General features: G+C 46.2%; 1 protein-coding gene across 17 annotated transcripts in view; it reads left to right on the top strand.

Moving 5' to 3' along the window:
- The window catches only part of MEGF11 (multiple EGF like domains 11), a 337,099-nt gene extending 318,090 nt beyond the window's left edge, over positions 1 to 19,009 (top strand). For 4 of the 17 annotated variants that reach the window (XM_058541885.1, XM_058541881.1, XM_058541882.1 and 1 more), the window contains 10 exons: positions 697 to 825; positions 1,315 to 1,443; positions 1,977 to 2,105; positions 3,651 to 3,887; positions 5,661 to 5,779; positions 8,105 to 8,171; positions 8,796 to 8,897; positions 11,415 to 11,471; positions 17,749 to 17,955; positions 18,587 to 19,009. In XM_058541885.1, coding sequence (XP_058397868.1) covers positions 697 to 825; positions 1,315 to 1,443; positions 1,977 to 2,105; positions 3,651 to 3,887; positions 5,661 to 5,779; positions 8,105 to 8,171; positions 8,796 to 8,897; positions 11,415 to 11,471; positions 17,749 to 17,955; positions 18,587 to 18,744 — 1,334 coding nt within the window. In that variant the 3' untranslated portion in view covers positions 18,745 to 19,009. Of the gene's footprint in view, positions 1 to 696; positions 826 to 1,314; positions 1,444 to 1,976; positions 2,106 to 3,650; positions 3,888 to 5,660; positions 5,780 to 8,104; positions 8,172 to 8,795; positions 8,898 to 11,414; positions 11,964 to 17,748; positions 17,956 to 18,586 lie in introns of those variants that run through there. The other 13 variants (XM_058541889.1, XM_058541887.1, XM_058541891.1 and 10 more) reach the window with 11 other exon arrangements.
- Positions 19,010 to 26,260: the final 7,251 nt, after the last annotated feature.

Below are 26,260 nucleotides of genomic sequence, written 5' to 3'. Positions count from 1 at the left end.
GCCAGAGCAGTCACCTCAAAGGCATGAGGGCGTCCTCTGGGTGGCCCATGTGAATGATGTCCTGGGCATCATAGCCTGGACAGGGCATTGTAAGGGCTGTTCATGTAAGGTGCACCCAACCTGATGCAGAGGTAACAGGGGCCCCCTAATCTAAGGGCAGAGACCCATCCTCTGCCCCGTGGAGCTCCTTGGCTGATGGGTGAGGCCCAGCCAGTACCCCTAGGGAGGTCCCAGTTAGATGACCTGGCCTGAGGGAATTTCCATTCTGATGGAGGAGACACAGATGCCATCCTCAGGGAGCTCACCGGCTGAAAGAGGAGAGCCCCTACCCTGGGAAAGTCCCCATCCTCATGGGGAAGTTAGCACACACAGTATTCACCCCATAAACTGCAATGTTTACAGTTTATCACACATACCCACACTCTGCAAATCACAGTCCCAAGAGGGAAGGTTCAGGAGCCCTCAGAGCTGGGAATGAGCAGAGAATCGGAGCTTAATGGGAATCCTGGGTGACTGAGCCAAGAAGTGAGTGGAGGAAATCTGGGAACAGTGTATTAAGCCCCCTGAAGGCCAGGAAATGCCACCGGGGTGCAATCTGGCATCTTGGGTCTAATGTGCACTCCCCCTTCCTCTCCCTCCCTGTCTATCTGCCCCTCTCTGCCTTGCCCTCACCCCCTGCATCCCATCCACCTCCAGCTTGCCCATCTGGGTTCTGGGGCCCCGCCTGCTTCCATACATGCAGCTGCCACAACGGGGCGAGCTGCAGCGCCGAGGATGGGGCCTGCCACTGCACCCCTGGCTGGACTGGACTCTTCTGCACGCAGCGTAAGCCCCACCTCCCAGCCTCGCAGCTATTCGGAATCCCATGCTGCGGCCTGCTGGCGGCCATGGGCATCGTCTAGCCTCAACAGAGGGAGGGAAGAGGCGGACCCCAGGGCCAGAAGCTCCCTGCTCTAGGATTGGGGGCCCTAGCTGGATTTAGGGGGTTGATAGGCCCAAATTCCTGGAAGGTCAGGGCTATAGGGTACCCCAGCAATCATCAAGACCGGACCCTCCTTAGACAGTGGGGCCCAGAGTGGGGAGGAGTGACCCACGGCTGCACAGTAAGGAGACCCCAGCCTGGCCTTTGGTTCCAAGGCACCTTTGTCCAAAGGACTCCCCACTCCCACCCCTTCAGCATGAGGGTTCCGAGGGTGGAGATGGCTCGGCTGCAGAGTCTCACGAGTCCTCACCCCATGCTCAGAAAAAGAGGCAGCAGAAGACAGGTTTGGTGCCAGCTGCTCTTCTGCAGTTGCCCCCACCCTGTTTCTCCAGGCTGCCCAGCAGCGTTTTACGGGAAGGACTGTGGGCGCGTGTGCCAGTGTCAGAATGGCGCCAGCTGTGACCACATCAGTGGCAAGTGCACCTGCCGCACAGGCTTCACCGGGCGACACTGCGAGCAGAGTAAGCTGTCCTGACCCCGACCCTGGGTGTCAGTGCCAGGCCTCAGCCTCCAGCAAGGAAAGTCTCCCTCTTCAAGGTCCACCCATTCAGGGCTCTGCACCCCCTGCTCCCTTGACTTTTGGAGCCACTCCCAAGGACAAAGGCTGAAGGTCATGCCTACATTGGTGTTTGAAGTTTCTTCCTCCAGTTGGGGTGGCAATGGGGGATGTTGAGGTAGAGCAGAGGCCTGAGGGAGGCAGATCTCATTTGATTCTTCTTTGAAGCCCTTGTGGCACCCATCTCAGGGCCTGGCACATGGAGGATGCTGTGTAAATATGTGTCAAGTAATGAGGAAGTAGGGGTGGGTGTCCCCCGACTCAGGGCTGTAGGTGCTCTCTCTACCCCAAGTATCAAACCAAAGCGCATCAGGAGCTACAGGGAAATAGGTTTCACCTAGGGAGGCAGAACTGGCTATCACAGCTGTCACATATTGGGTGGGAGGGGTGGAGAGTGGGTACATCTCACTGTCTACCCCAACTCTTCATGCTGCACAGGATGTGCCCCAGGAACCTTTGGCTATGGGTGTCAGCAGCTATGTGAGTGCATGAACAATGCCACCTGTGACCACGTCACCGGCACCTGTTATTGCAGCTCTGGATTCAAAGGAATCAGATGTGACCAAGGTAATACACAGGTGGCAGAGTCCCCTGGCAGGGGGCTGTAGAAAGGGCCCCGTGGAGGCGGGCTCTAGGGAGATTCCAACAGGAACAACTGGATTTTATAAGGACACTTTGTGACTTTCCTTTATTCACGTTTGGGGGCAGAGTGGAAGTGGGGTGGGCTACAGAGACAGAGGCTCCAGGCGCTGGAGAAGCAGATGGAGCAGGCAGCCTCTCAGTCACGGCTTCTCCTTGCTCATCCTTGGCAAGTTTCCTGTGAGCCAAGCAAGGGTAAGCACAAGCTAGTGCTGTGGACAGGCCACCAGAAGGAAGATCAGCCAAATTCTGGTTCTGCCATTACCTGCTAGGCATCCTTGGGCAGGTCATTTCCTTTTGCTGGGCCTGTTAATCCACATGCAAAGTAGAAAGAGTAAATTAATCCTTGTTTTCCACCACAACACAAGGTTGTGCTGAGGGCCAAGGACCCCAAAGGGGCTCAACCTTGGCCCCAGCTCTACCGTCAGACGACACCCCATAGTGCAGTTGTAAGGACCAAGTTGAGATACTGTGAGTAAAGGAGTCAGCACAGTGCTTGGCACATAAGTGAGCACTCAATAAATGGTTTTGTATACATAAAAACCCTTTGTAAAGTGCTGCAAACGTGTAAGGTATTATTATACTGTTGGTGGTTCTAGGAGATGGAGGATGAGAATGGACTCTCATTTATCCACATGACAGTGGGCTCTCAATTATCCACATGACAGAAAAGGGGCCAAAAGACATTTCCATTGCATCCTGACGATATGTCATTGAGAAAGATAATGCAGCACATTTACCTCCCTGGTGATGTTGGCTGGCTCTGTTCAACCCGCTGCTGACAGCCAAGGAGGGGCCTAGCAGCTGCCGGGCCAGCATGATGTCACCCTGGGCCGAGCATCAGCATGGAGGGGGTTAGCCCACACATATATCATCAAGAGGGGTTTTGTGGGCAGTAATTTGGGACACACTGGCACAGTGCTCAAAGTCCTCTGGGGAGGGTGGGATTACTGTCTGCATGTTACAAATGAACAAACTGAGGACTCTGAGTTATACAGCTGGTAGGAGAGAGAGGGGGAGTCCAATTTTTCCGGACTTCTGAGAAACCTGACTCTACCAATTACTGGTTGTGTGATCTTGGGCAAGTTACCTAACCTTTTGGTGACTCAGTTTCTTCATCTGTGAAAGGGAAATAATTAAATAGTTCCTATTTCATAGGGCTGCTGGGAAGATCAAATGAGTTAATATCTATAACTCAGTTTTAGAACAGAGTAAAATACTCAATAAACATTCATTATTATTTTGTTTCCCATCCACGATCACATTTGTTCCTTGTCATGACCCCGGGACTCAATCCCCTTTAGGCAGTTGAATTAACAAGCACAGTGAGGGTTGGGATCACACAGGGATTGAAGAATAGGGCCAAGACCAGAATCCAGGTCTCCTAACATTAGAGGAGTCTAGGCCCTGGGCCGAGGAGATCTGAAGAGCAAGCAGGCCTGCCTTACGCTCAGGCCCTCTCTCCACCCGCAGCTGCCCTCATGATGGAGGAGCTGAATCCCTACACCAAGATCAGCCCAGCGCTGGGTGCAGAGCGGCACTCGGTGGGTGCTGTCACAGGCATCGTCCTCCTGTTGTTCCTCATTGTGGTGCTGCTGGGCCTATTTGCCTGGCGCCGGAGGCGGCAGAAAGAGAAGGGCCGTGACCTGGCTGCCCAAGTCTCCTACACACCTGCCATGAGGATGACCAGCACTGACTACTCCCTCTCAGGTAAGGGCTATGCCCTCAGCATTCCCCCTCCTTCCCTTCCACACCCGCACAACACAGGAAGAGCCACAGGGGACACCGAGGTTTATTGTTGAAGGTGGGGGGTCATAACTGCAGAGTTGGCAGCTGGGGCTGGATGCTCAGACTTCCCTAAAAAGAAAATGAGGGTGGGGAGCAGGAGCCTACTTGGGAAAAGTAGATGGGGTTCCACGGGGGTGTCATTTCCTGGGCTCCTATGATTAGGAGCCTCCTTCCATTTCCTCAGAGCTTCCCATCCTTCTCACCAGGCATTAGCCACAGGAGCACCCACACTAAGCAGTAACTGTCCTAAACTCTAGGGAAACCTCTCCCCAGCATGATGCCTGTGCCACCTCAGGAAACTGGCCTTGAAGCCCAGTGTCCAGGCCCTGTTCCATTATTGCTACCTTTAGGAAGGCCTCAGAGCAACCCTCCCTCCCAGTTCCCAGATAAGAAGGGCCCTGTAAGTACAGTGGAAGGGGATGGTGCCTGACTTGGGGGAGTCTGAAAGTTTGGGCAATGGCCCTCTGGCCCGGCCTGCCAGAATCCAGTCTGTCACAAATGTGGTAACAACTCCTATGGCATTCTATCTGGAAGTCTGAGTCGGTGGGGGTAGGGCTATTGGGTTGGATCCTTCCTTTCCCTTGAACCCTGGACTACTGCCTTAGAAATAAGAAAGGCGGGCCGGCCCCATGGCTTAGCGGTTGGGTGCACGCGCTCCGCTGCTGGCGGCCCAGGTTCGGATCCCGGGCGCACACCGACGCGCCGCTTCTCCGGCCATGCTGAGGCTGCGTCCCACGTGCAGCAACTGGAAGGATGTGCAACTATGACATACAACTATCTACTGGGGCTTTGGGGGAAAAAATAAATAAAATTAAAAAAAAAAAAAGAAAGAAGAAAGGCTTTTTGCTTCATATTTAAACACAAGAGGCCAAAATGCTCTGAAATTGCCCATAGCCCTGGGCCACAAGAGGCTAGGTCTGTCTGAGTGAGCACCAGGATGACAGCGCTCTCCAGCTGGCTCCATAGCTCACGGCTGACCTGCAGCCTCCTGCGCCTTGTACTTAGAAAACCAAGATCAGGTCAGTCCATTCCTGCTAAGTGTTGCCTACCATGTGCCCAGCTCCATGCTCAGCACTGCAGGTTAGACAGAGGTAGCCCAGGTGCAGACCCTGCCTTCAGAATTCCTGGCTTGCATGCCCCCCTGGGTTTCAGCCAAAGCAGATATCTTCTGATGAAATCCCAAGTCCACAGAGAATATTTGGGGATTTTCTACTATGACTATAATGAGCAAGGTTGGCCAGGTCAGGTTGACAAGGTTCCCATGTCATTCCACTGGAATTCCCCAGCTTTGTAGAATCCACAGGAGGGCAGGACTGGGGCCAAGAGGAGTGGGATTCTCTTTATTAGCCTCACTACTGGGATCCGACCCTGAGGAGAGGCAGAGAAGAGTCAGCACAGGGAAATCTGAGGCTGTCAAAGCCAACACTCCTGACCCATGCTCCAGCTGCTCATGCCACCCTCCACACTGGCAAGCCTAACCTGCATCCTGTGGGAGGGCCTCCGTGAGGGAAGGGCAAATAAGGCTCTACCGATTTCTGTGGGGGCAGTGGATGCCAGGAAGCTTGGGGGATGGGGGACTTGGCTGTCTTGCTTTGCAGAGCACTCTCAAGGCTGCCCAGCCCAAGCGTTAGTATTGGGGAGTCTCATGCCAGGGGCAGGAGTTTGATGGTATGTGGCACCTTGTTCTCTTCCCAGATTTGTCTCAAAGTAGCAGCCATGCCCAGTGCTTTTCCAATTCCAGCTACCATGCACTGGCGTGCGGGGGGCCTGCCACCAGCCAGGCCAGCACTCTGGACAGGAACAGCCCCACCAAGGTACCGGGCCCCTGACTCCCCAGCCCCCATCCACTGTCCTCCCATTCAGCCCTCAGCTCTGCCCAGGAAGAACTGTACCCCCACACCTGGAGGTGCATGTGGAACCAACTGCCAATACATTAAATGCAGCCCTGTGATCCATGGGACACGTAAACACTCTGTGAAGCAGGTAACAGGGAGCCAGCAGATTACAGGGAGCCAACAAGTACCGTGTAACCGACTCTAGCATCACTCAGTATAACATATACCCTCACACCCTGTGTGTAACCAACTGGTACCAAGTCATATGATCATCACATAATCACGTATAGCCTTGTCACACAAAATCACACACACCATGTAACCACTTTGGCCACATGTTGTTAACACATGTAATCAAAACACTACACCACCTACCACCAATCACTGCAGTATGTTGCCAACACCACGTGTGCAACCAGCACATTATAGAGTAACCACTATTACTTAGGTAACCACCTGATGTCCTTGTATCTGGACATATCACATCATCAATACATACTCACAACTATCTGTTACAATCAGAACCAACACAAGGCACACGGAACCCAAATATCAGCCATAGCCAGTGTTCTTGTTGACGGTGAGTCCTGTGAGCCTTCCCTCACAGCATAACCCTGGCTGAGGGCAAGACGTCCTCTTACAGGCCCTTGGGCAAGGGTGTCTCAGAACACGTGTGTAGTGTGCCAGGACCCATACTGGGCAGAGTGCGAGGTTCAGAAATGCACAACAGCCTCAAGGACAAGGTCTGACAGGCTCGTGCTGCACACCTCCTGACACCCACCTAAGTATGTGCACACACAAGCAAACACAGAAAAGCAAGACCATTAGGGGGGCAATCCCAGGACTCCTGGCTTCCTGTAACATCCATCCTGAGCCAGGAACGTGGACAGGAGCACACTTTTCATCCTCCAGGCTTCTGCCCTAGAGCTCTGGAAATCCTTTCTCCCTGTCTGCCCCACGGACAATGTCCACCAGCCCACAGACCTGGTGGCAATGCAGCCTGAACCTTCTAACGACAATAGCACACTGTACAGCCCGCCCCAAGGGCAACCACTGTTGTTTCATACATATGAAACATACACCACTACCACCACCCCTCCCCCGCCACTCACTTGAGGAGCTTTCAAGCCTCAGATTTCCTGTGAAATGGGAGTGCTGCATGCAGGATCCCTTGAGGCCCATATGCAAAGTATGTGGCCATCAGCCCTGTATACAGCCCCCACTGCAGCTTTGGCCACTCTTCCCGTATATCTCCTCAGCTCAGACCCTCATTCCCATCTTCAGCTTTAGGCTTGTCTGAGGAGCTGGAAGCGGAGGGAAGGGATCTTCCCAGTAGGAGACCCTTGATTAACTAGAACCACATTATCAAGGCTGCAGCAGGTTAGAGGCAAAGGATGCCTCTGAGGGAGGAGAGGCAAAGGCACCCTGTGGCCATGTCATTCTTGGTCTCACTCTAAGAGGAAAGTGCCAGCCACCCTCTTTTATTAAGGGGCCAGAGTTACTGCAGAGTAGCCCACTTGGTGACTCTCTGGCTCACCTCACCCCAGGGGCCCAAAGTGGCTCTGTGTGGTCAAGGACCCCTCAGTCTGGCAGACAGGACATGTGTAGCAGAGGCAGGCAGCTGTGATGACATGGAAGGGACATGGGTCTGAGAGCTGAGACCTGACTTGCAGACCCAGCTCTGCCACGACTCCTTGTGTGACGATGAGTAGGGCCCACAGGCAGGACTCAGGTCCCCATCTGTGAAATGAGGACACCCATCCTTGCCTCCTATGAAGGCTATGAGAATGCAGGAGGCAAGATAAGCACACCCTATCCTGGAGCTTTCCTTTCGTCACACAAAAGTAAGACTCTCACACTCAGCTCAGGCCAAGTGGCAGAGGTGACAGTGATGTTGCAGGCAGCCTCAGCACGTCCCTCTGTGCTGGAGATGGCCTCATGTTGCAGCTGAGATGCTACCAGAGCCCCTTCTCCAGCAGCTTAGCCTTACCCAGCTGACATCTTTCCCTGTCAGCGCTATCTTGGCTCAGGCCAGTTCTTGGCTTTCGGGAGGCTCTGCCCCTGCCCCAAGGGCCTGGGAACCCTACAACTTCAGCCAGACAGCTTAGATGGGGTTATGCTCTGCTCCCACTGGCCTCAGCCACACCATGGTGGCCTGTCCTGGAACACCTAGCTCTCCTTTTCCCTCAAGGATCTAGGTGGGTCAGGATCATCACAGGGGTGGGTGAATGAGGCAAAGCAAAGGCTGGGCAGAGGCACCTCGGGGGCACTAGGTATTAACTGGCTCTCCTACTCTCCAAACAGCTCAGTAACAAGTCCCTTGACAGAGACACAGCAGGCTGGACCCCCTACAGCTTTGTGAACGTGTTAGGTCAGTAGTGGTTTGAGTCTGGTCCCCTGCCATCATGTCCCACCCTGTTCTCCTCCCACATCGAGAGGGGCCCCATCCCACCTCCAAGGGAAAGGGTTAGTAGATGAAACCCAAGCATGGTTTCCCTCAGGGAGGAGGGGTGGGGGGAGGAAGCCCAAGTCCCCGTTGCAGTTCTCATAAGCAAATGAGGCCCAGGACCCCCTTTATTCCTATATTAGAGGACAGGGAGAGGATGGGTATGACCCAGGGACCACAAGGGAGACAGCTAAGGGCCGATGTGGGGATTGCAGATGGAGGCAAAAGATGCACTCACCATCTGGGATAAGGGACCCCTGCCCGACCCAGGCCCTACCAAGAGGGCCCTTTCAAGATTTTCTTTCCTCTGCCCCACTGCCTGGTGGGCACCAATTCCTATGGAGGGTGGGGGTGGGGAATGAGGGGAAGCAGGCAGGTGGCCTCGGCTCTAGCAAATCCCCCTGGCCCTGCTGGCCCCAGCCCCTTTGGATGCTACATATAGAGGCCCTAATTCCTTCCAGCCTGCCCCACCCTGACCCTCATGCCCCCCTCACCTGCCATACCAGGGCCCTGGGAATAATGGCTCCTCCCTGTCATTCCTCTCACTAGACTCCCATTTCCAGATCAGTGCCCTGGAGGCCAGATACCCGCCCGAGGACTTCTACATTGAACTTAGACACCTCAGCCGCCCCGCTGAGCTGCACTCACCAGGTTAGACTCCCAGCCCTACCCTCTACTCCCTGGGCCCCTGAGGCTCTCAGACCCAGCACCTGCCCTACCCCCCATTCCTGCCCCCTGACCCACCCCCACTGATCTCTGAACTCTCCCTGTTGAGCCCCCTCCCTCCCAGCATGATTAGTCTACAAGCCCAACCCCTTATCTAAAGAAGGAAACCCGTCTGGATTCCCCTATCACTACCCTCCTGCTCCCATCATGGTCAGTGGATGTGAACAAACTGTGACTGGTATTAGGTGAAGAGGACACAAGATAATTGCACTCCCTGCAGTCCACAGAATACAGCCCAAAACCATTGAGAAATGACCTGGGGATGGTGACACCTTTGGGGTTCTCGGGGCCCTATGGGTGGGGATGACAGAGAGTTGGCTCTCTGGCCTAAAAGCCCAATGTCCCCCAGACCCACCAATGGCCCAAGCCAAGCTCTCCCAGATCATAGGGTAGGGTTGTTGAGCAGGGCTCTGGAGAGGTTGGGGCAGGATGTGTCTGCAATATCCTCTGTGCTTATGTATTAGACTCAAACCTGGTAGCTTGGGAAAGATGCAAAAAGGAGACTTGCAAAGTCAGTCCTGCTATGGGAAGATATGGGTAGGAGTTACAGAAGTAGATACCATAAGAGTGAGGGCAATGAATGAACAGAGAATGTGGCCTCCCTATAAAGTGGCCCCTCTAGGGCAGGACCTTAGCACACTGGACAACCTGGGCCTGAGCTCAGCCTCTACCTGGTTTCTAGAGCTCAAGGGAAATGTAGCTCTACCAACCACTGCAGGTCCTTGGGTCCAGCAGCACTACGAAGAGCGAAAGTTCTGAATTCATCTACTGGCTGAGCAGGCATGGGCTGCAGAGACCCTGGACCTGTACCCAGGAGGCCGTGCTCTTGGCTATGGGTCCCCTGGGCAGTGTCTAGGGCATTCAATAACCCCACCAAATACAACCCGCCCACACACACCACCACCACCCTGTATCTCTTTCCACATGGGAGCATCCACATGGGCTCAGTTCAGAGTTCTCCCTGCTTTGAGTTCTCACTCTTCAACCAGTGTAGCCAGAGCCACCACATGCCGTCATTGTTTGCTTACACTCAGGCAGGCTGGTGGCCAATGGGAGAGAATACCTGGGGAGATCTGGGCACTAGTTGCAACTCAACTTCTCACCTGCTGGTGTGGTCTCAGACAAGTCACTGCCTCTCTTTGGGCCTCTGTTTTCTGTTATATAAAAAGGGAAAAAGCAGCCTAGGCTCCCTCCCTCAGGGAGGGCCAAGGAAGCCCTTGTCTGGTATCAAGTGCTGAACTGATGTCAGGGATACAGATTGTTGCGGTCATGTTTCTGAAGGGCACAGGTACCTATAGAAGAATAGCAAACTTGAGAAACACTTGGACCTGGTTCTGCCCTATCACTGAGTAATGTGGGGAAGGTAGGCAGACAGGAGTAGACTCCTGCAAATTCAGCTTGGGAACTTGATGTGGAGAAGGTATGGGGAGGTATCTAAACGGCAATGGTTGGTCTTCAGTGTCAGAAACTGGGGAGGGTTAAGTGGAGCAAAACTGTATTTTAGTACGCACTGCTGCATGCCTTGCCTGGTATTCTGTCCTCAGTTACAAGCTGGAAAAAAAAAAGAGTGGCATTGACTCTGAGCCAGAGTCATTACTGTCTCAACCTAAAAATGTCAGACAATTTCTTTTCTGGGATCACAAGCAGCAAAGAGCCTGAGCTTGGTCTCTGAAGCTTTATGTCCTGCCTATGGCTAGGGCTCAGGACCGTGCACTGTGGGAGCCTAGCATGAAATATGACAGCCAAAAGGGAGAAGAGAAATTCTTGGGATTGAAAAACACTGGCAATACTTTTCAAAGACAACTCTCAATTATGTGCAAACGGTCCACCCAAAGAATGGGTAACGAAGAGAGCTGACTGTAGATCGGGAGGACTGTCCATCCTGTAAAGAACCTCAGCCGCCTGTCCACTTTCCTCTCTGGGTCCCCTCAGTTGAGCTTCAGATCCAGGAGAGGAGAGGCAGACCCAGAGCTGAGAGGTGAGAAACAGTCTTCAACCCCAGTCCAAAATCCAATAGAACTGGGATTTGGAATGTTACACACCCTTCCCCCAAGCTAAGAACTGGTTCTGATTCATTCCTTATCCTATACTTTTGGAGCCTGGAACTTCAGCTACAATGACTGCAGATGGCATCAGAACTGCCTTTGATCACCTCCTGGAAGACATTCCCCTCAGAGTGAAGGTTAAAGAGGTGGAGTGCTGAATATGCCAGGGAGTGCTTTAGCTCACCATTAATGCTTATGAGTCTTTTAAGAATTCCTGTATGGTCAAAATGATTTAGAGTAAATTAAACCCAGAATAATTTTCTAGCACTAAAAGAATATTATCTGGGTAGAGGAGAAAGAAAAAAAAGCAAGAAAAAAAATGAAGCAACAGCACATGCAGTCTAAGTAAACCTCACTCACCCCCGTATTTTTCTTTCCTTATACTATTTTTATGCAGGTGCTTGTGGAATGGATAGACGTCAAAACACATACATTATGGACAAAGGCTTCAAAGGTAGAGTATCCAATCCTGCCGTCCCATTAGAAAGGGCTTAGCAAGATAAAGAGTGCAGATCTGAAATGGCCAGGAATTCTTCCAGAGAGGAACTGCGCATCTCTCCCCCAACCCCCCAAAAAGTTAACAGACCACAGGACCTGGGGCTGCTGCCCAGGAGGAGCAATTGTAATAATGAATTCATCTTTTGATTTCAGTTGCACCTGCTTAGCAAACACTTGTGGGTTTTTTATAGATGCCAACTAAATGTCTTCGGAAATATAGAACGTCATTATCCAACCTATTAGTACGAGTTAAATTGATTATAAAATCTGAAATAAAGTCAATCTACCTGCCCCAGAGGCCTCCTGTCGTTGTGCTGGCGAGGAATGCCACCCTGTACCTGCTGGCTTTCTGGGGCACAAGGAATGAAAATGATACCTAGTGTTAATATTGTACGGCTCTTCTCCCTCAAGAGATCTCTGCCCCCAAGAGCAGGGAAGCCAGGACTAATCCCTAACACATGGGAACTGCAATTCGGCTCATCCTTCTAGAAAGTCTACAGGTGAAGCCAAAGATGAAAGGTCAGGTCCCGCCCCTGGGCTTAGGCCCTAGGTTTAAATGACAGAATGTGTGAAACAGTTTTGGAACTATGTCACTTATTAACTGTGACCTTAGACTGTGAGCTCTCCAAGGCCCACTTTCCTCATCTGCAAGGTTGGGATAATTATGCCTGTCCTACTGTCTAATAAGGTTAACATAAGTTTCCAATAAAACCACAGATGGAAAGTGTTTTTGTATATTATAAAGGGTTGTACTAATGTAATAGGGCTGTCCTTTTGTCTCTGATGTCTATTTAAGAGTCTCAGCCAAACTGAAAAAGATATGACAGCAAAAGTCCCAATGGATATCTAAACCTAGCAGTGCACCAGAATCACCTGGACAGCTTGCTAAAAATACAGATGTTCACACCCCATCTCCCCAAGACTCTGATGCAGATCTAGAGTTGGGCCCTGGAATCTACATTTGTGATGAGTACCTCTGGGTGTCCTTATGCAGCATATCACCATCTAACACTTACAAACCACTGGTCTAGACTGACCCAGATTTTCTGGATTACTGTTCTGGTCTTTCAGACTTAACCTTAGATAACACCCAAGATACAATCATTTCCTAACCAAGGAGAGCTAGTCACCTATAGCCTCTGGTGGGGCTGCTAATAGAAGCAGAGTGAGCTGGAGGAGGGTAGTGGTGGTGAGTATTATCTTCTAGCAAGAGAGCAAGAGGGGCAAGTCTCCACTAGCATGTGATAGGATATACACTGCCCAAGAGGATGATCTGAGAACACGAGGTCACCCCTAGGCTCCTGGCCAGCCAAAGGACACTACTCCCTTGGGAGTATTATTCTGGTAATTTTCTATGAGTTTTGACTTAAACCATCCAAATGAAGGCAAGCACCTAAAGTAGGTGAGGCTAAAAGCAGAAAGACAGCTCTACTGTTTTATCACTGTGACCCGGGACCTCAGTTTCTTTCTCAAAGAGGCATGGGTATTGGGCAGAAAGGTCTCAAAGGGCCTTGCCAGCTGAGAATATGCATGACTCAAGCATGAATCAGCTCAGACAGGCCCAGACACCTCAATAAATGAGCACAGAAACTTCCTATGCACTTGATTGTCCTACTCATTGTGATTAGGGTAGCTACTTTCAGACTCACAACCATAAATGTAAAACAAAGCTAAGGAGAACAGTGTCTCTGCCTCAGCGTCATTCATTCCTGTTTGGTGGGATCATATATCTGAGCCTCTGAGTGCAGGGAAGGCCTTAGCAGGCTAGCAGCCAGATTTTGTTTCACCACTCTGGCTAAAATCATCCTTTAAATTAGAGAGAAAAGAGGGCTGTATAGACAAATATACCAGCAGGTGTTGGGGACCAATGCATCAGAATAACAGAATTCAAAATGAGGAAAATGGAATGTCACAGTTCAGAACTTTACAGAAATACTTATCAAAGACATGGAATAAACCCCACTAACTGACTGAACTCCCAAACAAATATTTAATAAACAACTAGTTTGTACTAGGAATGAAATTTCTAAAACTATTGGGCCAAACCAAATCAGAACCACTAAGAGTAAAGAGTCTAAGTCTTCTCTGAACTCAAAAGAGCCCTGGCCTGGGAGTTAAAAGGTTTGAGTCCTAGCCCTAGTTCTTGCTGTGTGCCACTGACTAGGTCATAATGTTGTTTTCTGAGTCCTGGTTTCTTCCTCTACGAAGGATGGGGTTGTACTAGCACCATCTCCAAGGCCCCTTCCAGCTCAGACATTGTAAAAGTCATTAGTTCAGTTAATGCTCCCTCTCTTTCCCGTTACTTACTGAAGACCTCCATTCACTGTCATCCTAGAGATTGCATGAGACCAGTCACACTGCCATGCTAACCTCATTTTACCTCTAAACACATTTCCCCTCTCCTTCCCCTTCTCCCCCTCAGCACAATATTTCTACAAAAAACTGCCTCATGTTCAATTTCTTGTCTGTCAGGCTTTTCAAAACGCTCTAAAAGAAATCCTCCCCACTACGTTCCAACACCTTTATGATCCTGAAATCCTGGATCCCACTGTTAAATTTTATTTATTTATTTATTTCCCCCAAAGCCCCAGTAGATAGTTGTATGTGGTAGCTGTACATCCTTCTAGTTGCTCTATGTGGGACGCGGCCTCAGCATGGCCGGAGAAGCGGTGCGTTGGTGCGTGCCCCGGATCCGAACCCTGGCCGCCAGCATCGGAGCGCACGCACTTAACTGCTAAGCCACGGGGCCGGCCCCTGGATCCCACTGTTGCTGCCATTTTCCCCACCTGTATGTTCCTTGGTAATCTAACTGCCAAGTCTCTCCTTGCAGTCACTTTGGGTTCCAAGGTAGGCTGAGAAGCAAGATATGGATGTTCGGTGCCTGGGTTTTCCCCAACAGTGAAATATTGGTCTTGTCTTAACTAGATGTTAGTGTGAACCTAAAGGCCTGGGTAAGTTCAGATCTCACTCACAAGGTGGCCTTTGAAAGTCATTTCCCCTCTGGGGATTTGCTGCTTCCTTTAAAAAATGAAGATATTTACTTTAGCTCATTTCAGAGGCCCCTTCTGCCTCTAATAGTACATGGCTGTTTGTGATTTGGGGGAGGTAGGAACTAGATGAGAGCAAATGCCAGGGCATTATAAGGCTAAGCGTTTACTGCCGATACTATTATAGGCCTTGGAGACACCTGGGGCTTGGGTAGCCTAGGTTGAAGCTTCCCCTTTCTTTGCAAAATGCCCTAAAGTGCAGGGACTAGCATGGGGGTGGGGCTATAAAAGGATGAGGAAGTGTCTTAGAGCAGCTAGTTATTCTTCCCCTTACCCCGCCCTCCCTCAGGGCAGGCAGGTAGATGACTCAGCTGGAGAAAAGAGCTTCTGGAGTAGGGTTTTCCAGCTTGCCTTGCCTTTCTCCACCCTCCAATTCCCAGAAATACAATCTGGATTATTCCGTAATTCAACACTCTTCCCCGCCCACCTCAAAACACACACACACACACACACACACACACACACACACACACACACACACACACACACACACTCTTCTTCATCCTTTATCTTTACCTCCGGCCCTTTTATGGAAGATACAGCTTCTCCCAGAGACTAAACCCCTCCCCGACCCCCAACTTCTCTTTTATCCATTTAGGTGCATCCCCTGCTGCACAGGAATTTCTTCCCCAAACCTTGAAAGCAGCCCTGACTTTTCTGGTGGAAATGAGAAGGGGAGCACTTTTGGCTGGCTGAGGCTCTTCTAGGCATTGAGCTAGAGCTTCAAGGCTCACCCACTGCCATAACTGAATCAGTCATGGGATCCACAAAAAGCCTAGAGCTTGGCCTTTCTCTCTCAGCAGGGTTTGGCCTCACAGATAAAAGGTTTTCCTTGTTGAAGGTAAGGTGAACCTGTTGCAGATGTAGTTTGCATTTAGAGATACAGAACAGGAGCACAGGCAACAAGATGTAAGGGAAAAACACCTTGATTGAGTATCAGAGCATACAGAGGTTGAGTCCTAACCACTTATTAACATTAGGCAAACTTTGAGCTTCAGTTTCCTCATTTCTAAAGTAGTAACAACAGTCCTTCCTGCCCATCCCCCTTCACAGATGTTACAAGTTTCAAATGACCTAACCCTAGCTGTAAGGGCCACACAAAGTGAGCTATCGCTATTCCTCAAGTTTTAGAAAATATGCAACTCAGGCAGCTGCCAATCAAAGTAAAAGGATGTGTCTGGGTGGGGAGGAGAAGAGAGGTGTGAGGACTTTTCACTCAGGAGATAGTCCTTCTTTAAGCAATACTAGTCCTCATCTTACAACAAGCAGCTCTGAGTCATGTCACCTTACTCCTTTGCTGGTGAATTCAGAGAACCCAAAGTGGGACCAATGGGCCATGCTAGGGTTCCTGGACTTCCCTCCACTCCATTGTACTGAGAAACAAAGTACTCACTAGAGGCATGTATATGGCTCGGGGCAGGCCATGGTCCAGGACCCACAGCCACCTTTCCCCATGTGAGCCTCACCAGCAGCTGGGCCAACCCAGCCTCCCTTTAGTCCTTGCTGGGGCTGGCTGGAACTGTTCATTGTCTAGCAAGAATGTCTTCTCCTCCTTCTCTCTAGGGTTCTATGCTAGAAAGAGGGCACAATCTAAGATGGGACCACAACCAACATCCCTCTCCACTTATGGTCTAAGTTGTCATAGAAAATGCTCTGAGTCTCGTTCTAGAGCTTGCTCTGCTACTGACAAGCAGTATAACCCTGGGGAAGCCACTTCCCTACTCTAAGCCTCAGTTTCCTCATAAGCAATAAAAGCGGAGGAGGGAGGTGGGAATAATTATTATTGCTCTACCTACACCACAGGGTGTTGTGAACACTTGAAGGAACTAATGGGTCAATGTACTTTTGTACAAGATCGAGGAAATGTTACCTGCTAAAACAAACATCAGTAATCCTACACTAACAGAAAAGTAACCCCTCCCAACCAGTTACCTGTTATGGGAGAAAAGAGTACTTGTGGCGGCACACATCTCAACTACTTCAGCCATGTGGAGTGTTCTGCTCTCACTGGACCAAGGTGCATCTAGTCATCCCTTGAGTTACATTATCACTTTCACTTTTTTATATTTCCATCAATCTCACAAGTTGGAGGCAGAAAGCATAGATAAACAAGAGCCCAAAATAGAATTCATGGCGGTTCTAGTGAAAGCTCATCTAAGAATTTCACCATCTGCTACCACTAATAGAAATTTAGAGCTGAGAGGCCACTTCAATCACTCTTGACTATCTAGCCCCAGCAATTCAGTGCTTGTTTCTAGATCCCCTGGCTGAGAGAGCCTCACAGAGAGATGACAGCCAGAGTTGCCAGATTACAGAGTCTACTGCTTTTTGCAGGCAAATCCTGCCTCACTTGGGAAAATCTACAGGAGGCAGTGATCTTCTCCAAAAGGAGAATGGCATAGAGGTTGAAGGAAGGGCTCCCCTTTCCTCCTGCAACTCCAGTCACAAAGAGAACTTTCTTCCTCCAATGGAACTACAGTTACCTTGCTTCATATTTGCAAACTAATTTGCATACTTTTGTACCCTAACATACCCTGAAGTCTTGGGAATGATGTACCTGAAAGGCAACTGGAGAGGAAGCATGAGTTCTCCTAGTACCAAAGGATACTGTAAAATAGGTTTCAGTTAGCATTCATGAGAACTGGGGTAAGTGACTCCAGAGGATACACTGCAGACTTGCTAGAACAGGAACTTTCCAAAGGCTAGCTTGAGACCGAAGTGCTTTTTGAACCTTTATTACACTTCAGTCTGCCTCACCTCTGATCACAAGCTTCTGGAGAGCTGGGATGCCGCCCGAGTTTGCTGCCAAAAGGTTACCATATTGCTGACACGTGTGCCAAAACACACACACCTACTTCTTCTGAACCTAAGCTCCTTAGTCATCAAAAAAGAATTCAGAAGAATGATATCACAGAAAACACACAGGCCAAGGAGTCGCAAGGCATGGATTCAAGTCTTGGCACTGCCGTTTATGAGCTGTAAGTTTCTTTAGAAAAAGAACTCTGCCTACCTAGGAAAGCATTCCTCAGTGTATTTAATAAGTAAATCTTGGATTATCATAGGCTTTTACAGTTCCAGGATCCTGAACTTCCAAGGGGACAGGATTACTTTAAAGCACATGAACTCAACTATTTAAATTAAATCTTATGTCCTCACTTGTCCTAAGAAATCTCTCTTGCCTTGCAGATTACATGAAAGAATCTGTGTGCAGTTCTAGCACTGGTTCCTTGAATAGCAGTGAAAACCCTTACGCCACAATTAAGGACCCACCTATCCTCACCTGCAAACTTCCAGAAAGCAGCTATGTAGAAATGAAGTCGCCTGTGCACAGGGGGTCTCCGTACACAGATGTGCCATCCTTGTCGACATCTAATAAAAATATATATGAAGTTGGTAGGTGTCTCAAATAAGTAACTTAGTGAAATCAGGGCAACAGTGCAGCATCTGAAGTAAAAACAAGCCCTCTCCACTCACCCTGTCTTGAAAACACACCCTTCTTTTGTTGCTTTTTAAGGAATCCAAGGTGAACTGTCTTTTCCAGAACTGTCCTCCTCTCTCATGTAGGAAATCAAATTCTTGTGCCAACTCTGCTTTAAAAAAACACCAGGACTAGTATAAAGCAGAAATACTGGGGGTGGGGAGTGGGTACACACATATACACTTTAACTGTTGATACAAATCCCAGTTTAAAAAAGAAAATCAGAACAGACATTTCCAAGTTTCTAAATCACCCTCTTCTACCTTCTCCCAGTTTAACCTATGTCCTTGGGCTCACTGATAAGATCCCTACCTCTAGGATACTCTAATGTCTCTTGATTTTGACCAGAGCTTGGGATTCTGACAGCACACTCACTTAGGTTTTCCATCTTTTTAGCAAGCCTCAGTCCTAACCCTCATGTATTTATCGCAGATTTACATAATCCCTGGCTTCTCTCCCCGCCCCATTAAATAGAACTCTCTTCCCACCAATAAGGCAACCAAAGCTAATCTGTTCTCTGAACTCATTTTTCACTATATTCCCTAGAGCCCACAGTCAGTGTGGTCCAAGAAGGCCGCGGCTATATCCAGAATCCATACGACCTACCTAAGAACAGCCATATTCCTGGTCATTATGACCTCCTCCCAGTAAGACAGAGCCCTGCCAAAGGGCCCTCCCAGGACAAGCAGTCTTATGAGGGATAAGCCTCTTTCTTGCAATGTGCTCTGCTGAATAATCTCTGACTCTCTGAAAGAAGACAATCCCTTGACTTGAAATAATGGTACAGACTGACTCCAGCTGCGTGTCAGTTATCACTTTCACCTGGAACTAAAGAAGAGCTTCCAAGGGGACTGGGGTAACTGTAATTGTTCAAAAGGTCTGTGCACAAAGGCAAATCCTATCACCCACCTCCAACCCCAAATGCCCTGGATTATATGATCTTTTAAAACATTTACGATACAGCTACTCATCAACATCAGCTAAATATCGCTAAATATATATATTTATATATTTAATTACCTGAAACATGATGCTTTAGAAAGCATGTAGAATCAGTTTGACAAACCTTCCTAGGGGGAAAAGGGGACTGGGGAGGGGACAGGATTACTTTAAAGCACCTGGAATGTGTATGTACTTTTGGTTGCTGTTACCATCAACATCTGTTTGATTACCTAAGATAATTAGTACATAGATACAAACTGTGCTAATATCAGTCCTAAAGCACCTGTACATATATGCCTGGTCTATCAAATTACAACAGCCAAGATTACAGAGTTTAGTATATAGTCTAATGCTGCCAACTTCAATTTTTAAAAAAAATAAGACTTTAATACAAATTAACTTTCCCTCTTCTGCCCCTGGTGGTAGGAGGAGAAAAAAGTTTCCAAAGCATTAACAGCCACTTTCAGTCTACAACAATAATTTCTAGGCCAGCTTCACCAAATCTTGCCAATTCAAAGTTCAAGAATATTGCAAGTCAGTCCTGGCCTCGTCACATTTCCTTAGCCCATCCAACACCTGAGTCATTCCGTGTGAAACAGAACTCTGAGATGATGCTTTAAGCAAGTAGTCATAGACTGATAAGTATCCCTAAAAACGGCTATTTGGCTTCCCAAATTTATTTGGTTGGCATTCCCTGACTTAGAAGATTACTTGCTTTCAAGCATTTCTTCATAAACCTTGGGCTTGCTGGAGCATGGGACCCAAAAGTGTAGAGGAAATTAGACAAAAGTGGATATAGCAAGTTTAAGTTGCTTAAAGTACATTATGCTTTTTGATGGAAGTGAAATGATAAAGAATGGACTGTAATCGGTTGCTATAACGATGTAAAAACTTTATAGTCAACAGTATATAAGAATATGAAAGTACTTCTACCTTCTACGTTAAAACCACCACCTACTGAGATGGCCAAAAATGTATTACAATGAGCTAATGCTCCAGATCCCAGTATTCAGATATGTCTATACCTTCCACTACTAATGAACACAGGTAAACCAGGGCTCAGATGAGTCAAAATGGAGCTAACTCCCAAGCTCTAAAGAGGACCTCCTCACAAGAATTAAAGATCAAAAGGGCAAACCAAGGAAACTAATGGCCACCCTTATATCACTCCATTCTCTGGTAACAGTCCAGCCAGTAAAAATACTTCCAAAAAGGTATACAGAAGAGGAACTAAATGACTGCAAAGCTGGAACAGCTGCTACAGGAAGTGTGGGAGTTCTGAAGCCCTTGATACAAACTGGAAGTCTGCCATGGAACCCATTAGTTCGGGCAATAACCAGCAAAAGCAAGAAAATAAATAAATAAGTAAATCCTCCCTCCCCCCACTTCACACAAGGCATAAGCAAATTTTATTGTTAGGGGAAAATATATGATACTTACATGAATGCTGCATGTGTGCATGGGAGCAAGTGATCAACAATAGCAAATTTACTTTCCAAAAAAGCCTTATTAAAATATAAATACTAGAAAATCACTTTGTAGACCCAAGTAAATATTTCTCATACATATGTAGAAAGAAATATAGATAAGAGACTTACCTCAGTATTTCATGGCAGCAAGTGCTCAATTATCTTTGTAAGGCAAGGATCAAGAAGCACGGCAAAGACAGATCAACAAGGAGAAACTTCATCTCAATCACAGGTTTTATCTTCTTCCCTCACCCTACATGTTCAATATCTGCTGCCTGGCAAACTGCAAACAAGCAGCATCACCCAAGTCTCAAGTTTCCCCTCTTTTTTTGCCAACTATCTTTCTGGGCAAAATTCAGCACAAGGTTGCATGGTGGAATTGCTAAAGCAAATTCAAATCAAACAGATGTGCGTGTTACTTGCCCTCTCTGAGCTCCTTGTCCCCATGTATAAAAAACAGGGAGAAGCAGAGAGGGGTAAGGGAGCTCTGACAACTCTTCAGCTCTAGCATTCTATGATTTTTAAAGAAATATAATACAACTCAAATCAGGCAATACAGATAAGAAGGGAAAGGCAGAGGGTGTGACTGATCTATAGTGACACAGCGGCCTTCACATATCTAAGAGTTACTGGTAAAAGACATTTCAATCTTACAGAGCAACTGTTAGGAACTTCTGTCTAGCACTGTCAAAATAGGTTCATGGTCAACCTAAATATGTGCACTGTGCATTTTATTGGCAACTTGGGAAGATCTGTTCAATTATTTCACAGAAACTAAGTTTTCACTCAAAGTGATATGCATACAATTCAAATGAATAAAGAAAACACAATTATTGTACAATAGCATAAGTGAGACTATGAAATGGCAATACTTTTTTAAACAACCCAGATTTGTAATATATTTGTTCACTGTGCAGAGGGATCATACCTTGTACAAAATAAAATGAATTTCTCAAACTATTTAACAAGAATGCCTACTGTTGTCCTGCAGACTGAAAATGCGTCTATAATCTACACCTTAGGTTTAAAGGTAGAACTAACCTATGTTTTGTGTGGTCACTTTAGACAGCCGGAAAAGTGAAAATTATCCTAATAGGTGCTTGAAAATAAAGTGAAAACATTCTATCAAATTTATAACAAGAAAGTCTCTTCCTTTAATGAATGGGAGCAACATACTCTTATTCATGTCCAAAAATTACTGAAAAATCTCATACACATTAGTACACTCAGAGAATTTCTCTGCTTTCAAAAAGATTTGGACTCAAAAGACAACTATTATAGCTTGTGCTCAGCTCCAGAGGCACAAAGGTACTTGTATGAAATGGAATAAAGGCAAGTGTAAGGGCCATCTAATTTACATAAGTGCAATGAATAGCTTTCCACTAGGACAAGTTATCACCCAGTACAGTACTCTGGGTGCATCTGTTTTAGGACCTTTAAAACATAACCTTGTGACCTAAGTGGTAAAGCAGCAGCAGGATTAATTTTGTAATAAAATACAGATGCTAAAAATAGCTTACTATATGCATTCAGTGGTACAAGTTTAAAATTTCTCCTTCATACTTTCAAAGGTTTGTATATAATCCTCATATTTAAGTCAAACTAAAATCTTTCAACTTGTCTTGAGGCTTATGTGATACTCAAGTTATTCCCATTTAACAAAATCTTTAACCAAGAGTAATACATTTTGCTATCTAGAGACTAAGATTCATTCAGAAGAGATCTTACTAACAGATAACGCTCCGAGATGTCAAGGGCTGGAGCTTGACGTTTCAGTCAAAGACAAAACACAATCAAGAGCTATAGGGCTAAAAAAGGTATTTACTGAGAATAATAGTGTAAGACTATGACTTATGAGGCTCAGGATACTACCCAACACCAGAAATAATAACCAAAGGCTGTAGGTTGTGCACTCAGTAGAGAAGATTCAAGAATGATACACTCTATTAGCATTCATCTAACCAGAGGGAAGACAGAAGCGGCCCATTTAATCAGTATGTGGCAATAGGAGATGGAAAACCTTTCTCAGAAGGGATGGATGGATACATACGGGTTCATTATACTATTATTTATACTTTTGTATAATAATTATGTTATTTATATAATTACAATTGTATATAATTTTTAATGAAAAATTTTTTAACCTGAATGGTAATTCTCAGACTATAGCTCCCTGAGCTAAACTAGAATGAACCCTATGATTAGTCCCCTTACTCTTTTAGATGGTCCTTCCTTATTGTTCTGACATGGGGCTGTAGGAGAGAGACAGTGGAATGTAAATATGAACAAAGCACATTCCCTGCCCTGTGGATCTTACCATGTAGCAATTTAAAAAGGGCAGGGATAAAAAAAAAGGGCCCTAGTGATTAGTGAGGTGCTGATTACACAATTTCTTCCCTGACTTAACTGAGGTAGAAAGACTCAGCAGTGATACAAACCAAACCCACAGAAGGTGGAAGCCCTGGTCTGTAGCTACAGTTGTCAAATTCCCTCCTCATTCCAGCTTCTGCCTCCCAAGCCACTGTCTAGCCCAGCAGATGGCCCTCCACAGCCTTGGGTAAGAGAAAGCACAGGGACCTGAGATCTTACAAAGTACTGTTATTTAGGCATCCACTTAAATGTAAACCAAAACCAATAACTGAGAATCCTAACATCCTCCTCCAGAGTTGGTTTAACATCAAAGATTGCCTACAGAAATAGGGTTGCTTCCAGGGGCTTCCCAGACTGCCCACTTCAGGCATGACCTTCTTCTATAATATTCTTAGGCCCATGTGATGAACTGCTTTGGAATAGAGGCCAGTAGTACAATGGTCAGCAACTTCTTAAAGATAAGGAACCGCACCACTTCCCTAGAGAGATCTGAGAAAATGTTATGCTGAGAGACTAGAGGTTGTCAGTAAGGGAATGGTTGCTAAAAGCAAACACTTCTCATTGGCATGGGGCTAACAGGATCTGAAATTTTGTGGTTTGGGGCAAGGTTAAATTCCTCACTCAAACATAGGAAAGGAATCCTGTTCGCTACTAATTTTCACTACCATCACTGGAACTGATAATAGAGTAGTTAACAGCCAATATACATGACATCTGTGCCAGGACCTATCAATTCTATGCTTAATAATGTTCAATATTAAATTCAAATGTTTAGACTACTAATAGATTACTAACAGCCAAATAATGCCATTTATATCATGTGTGTACACACATAAACCTAAACAGTTGGATTTAATCATTGGTTCTAGTGGACAGCTAGCTCTGTGGATTGATCCACCTTCTTGTAGATTCCCATTAGAGATAATCTAAAAAAATTAAACACAAGATGCTTTTAAAAGTTCTCTGTCCCAGAGATGAATATATTTTAAAGTATATAGTGAGGCCAGCACCACCCCAGTGACGCAAGCGGTTAAGTGCGCGCACTCTGCTGCAGCGGCCCGGGGATTTGCCGGTTCGGATCCCAGGCATGCACCGACGCACCGCTTGTCAAGCCATGCTGTGGCGGCATCCCATATAAAGTGGAGGAAGATGGGCATGGATGTTAGTCCCGGGCCAGTCTTCCTCAGCAAAAAGAGGAGGATTGGTAGATGTTAGCTCAGGGCCGATCTGCCTCACAAAAAAAATAAAATAAAAAATAAAGTATATAGTAAAAGCCAGCCAAATTTTTAACAGTAAAAGCCAAAAAACAAGCAGTTCTCAACTTACAGTTGACATAGAGGCTGTAAGTGCTTCTCCTCCATTAGCACATAGGGCACTTTGATGCATATTGTTGAAATTGACAGTCATTTTGCAAATATTCTGAAAGCTTTCATCTTATTTAATGGAGTTAACATGGAAATAAAGATAACATTTTAATCAAGTTGTTATAAGACCAAAAACATCTTGAAAAGTGTACACCTTTTACTTATTAAATTTAAAGTTGAGTTAGAATGTATAATTTGGCTCTAGTACCTGAGAGTTCATTCACAGAATTACTGAATTAGAGCTGGGATGAACCCCAGAAATTATCTAATCCAGTTTCCTCATTAACTGGAAGAAGGTGAGGCTCAGAGACAAAATGACTAGAAGAGCTATGACCAGAATCCAAGTCTAAGTCTTGGTCACCGAGTCCAGTGCTCCATTATGCCTGCCACTTGCAATCTTTTAACTCACAGAGTTTAACATATTTTCTAATATACACCTAGTATCAATGTCCTTTCAAATATTCTTTCTCTTTCCTCTAATTTGATTTTCAGGGAAATGGATACTTCAATTAAAATTCTCTCTCAGCCTAATGGTCTCCCTTATATAAGTTGTACTGACATTAGTATTTTGTATTATTTTATTGTTACCATCAGCCTCCTTCAGTTTGGGGAAAAATGTTCTTTAAAATGTTAGAATGACAACTCCAGTTTATTTGGCATATTGTATAGGTGAATGGAAAAGATGACCTATCAAATTCCATTAAGGAGTGTGGCACCAGCCCTGCCCCAACCAGGAGAACAAAAGTCAGCCCTCTTCCTTCAGCACTAGTCTGACTGTTATGCTAACCCATTATATGATATGGTGGAAGAGGGTCCTTTCATGGTCTTTGTTCATTCATTTTTTTTTGGGTGTCATGCACAGTCCTTATACAAAATTTGTATTTTGTTTTGAATTTTTTCAGGCTTATGATGTTTGTGAGACATCAAATAACCAATCTCCATTTTTCTCCTCCATTAATCGCCTTAAAAAAAAAGCTCCATAAACTGAAACTTAACAGGTTAGAATAAGTTAATTATCTACCCAGCCTTTGAATTATTCTACTTCTGGTGTTAGCCAAAACTGTCTAAACAGTTTTTTCTCTTAAAGGTAGATGGAAGAGATTATCACAAAGGCTCAAACCACTGAGAGCATTTCATTTTGTAAATACAAGTCCCTGAAGACAAAAATTAAAAGTTCATTTTCCCAATGATGAATGAAATAAATACGACTAGCTCTGATGGGCAATCCAAACTCTTAAGAAGTCTAATTTTTCTGCAGAACCCTTCAGAACTTACAAGACCTCTGGCATAAGTCAATGGCTAGCACCCCCCTTCTTAGAATTAGAATTAGAATTTAGCACACTCAATGCAATGGCTAAAGAAAACTTACTCTTACAAAGTAACTACTATTAAAGAGAAATCATAGATAGCATTTGAGAACAATGACATAGTTTAATCAAGTCAAATAGCTAACTGACTTTTCAGAATACAATAGGTTAAAAAAAAAACAGAGTTAAAATAAAAGAAAAGCAGAGTCAAGCAGCAAAATATTTCTAACCTGCCTAGAGCCCTAACTTGCCATAAAATTTAAAAACTTATTATTTCTTACTTGAGAGTTTGTCTCCTAAGATACTATTCAGAATGAAGATACTTGTTGAAATACAAATCAAAGCCATTTTCTACTACTGCTTAAGGTTTATTAGAATTCTCCCAAAATCCAACCATGTCCAAAATTCAAAGTTACTTTATTCATTTTCAATTCACTACCTAGTTTCTCCTTCTCTTAAATAATTTTGTAAAAAATTTACTAACAATTTTGAGTTAAATAAATAGTGATGGTGCCTCTTCCTGGGTCTGGTGACACTGTTATGTATGAAAGTACACAGATTACTTCTCTAATGTTTTTGGTAATACTTTTCCCAAGAAAAGCATAACTGAACTACATGTTTAAAATCAAAGCTCAATTCACACAATGATGCCTCCAATTCAATGTTTACTCTGTAATGCAAGGACCTATGCTCTTACTCATCAGAATCAAATATTCCATGGCTGCATTCAAAGCACTCAAAGAAAAAATGTAATCTGACAACATAAAG

This window comes from Diceros bicornis, chromosome 5 (assembly GCF_020826845.1).
Source record: "Diceros bicornis minor isolate mBicDic1 chromosome 5, mDicBic1.mat.cur, whole genome shotgun sequence".
Lineage (NCBI taxonomy): Eukaryota > Metazoa > Chordata > Mammalia > Perissodactyla > Rhinocerotidae > Diceros > Diceros bicornis.
The sequence above is the reverse complement of the archived record's forward strand: the minus strand, read 5'-3'. Positions and strand labels throughout refer to the sequence as shown.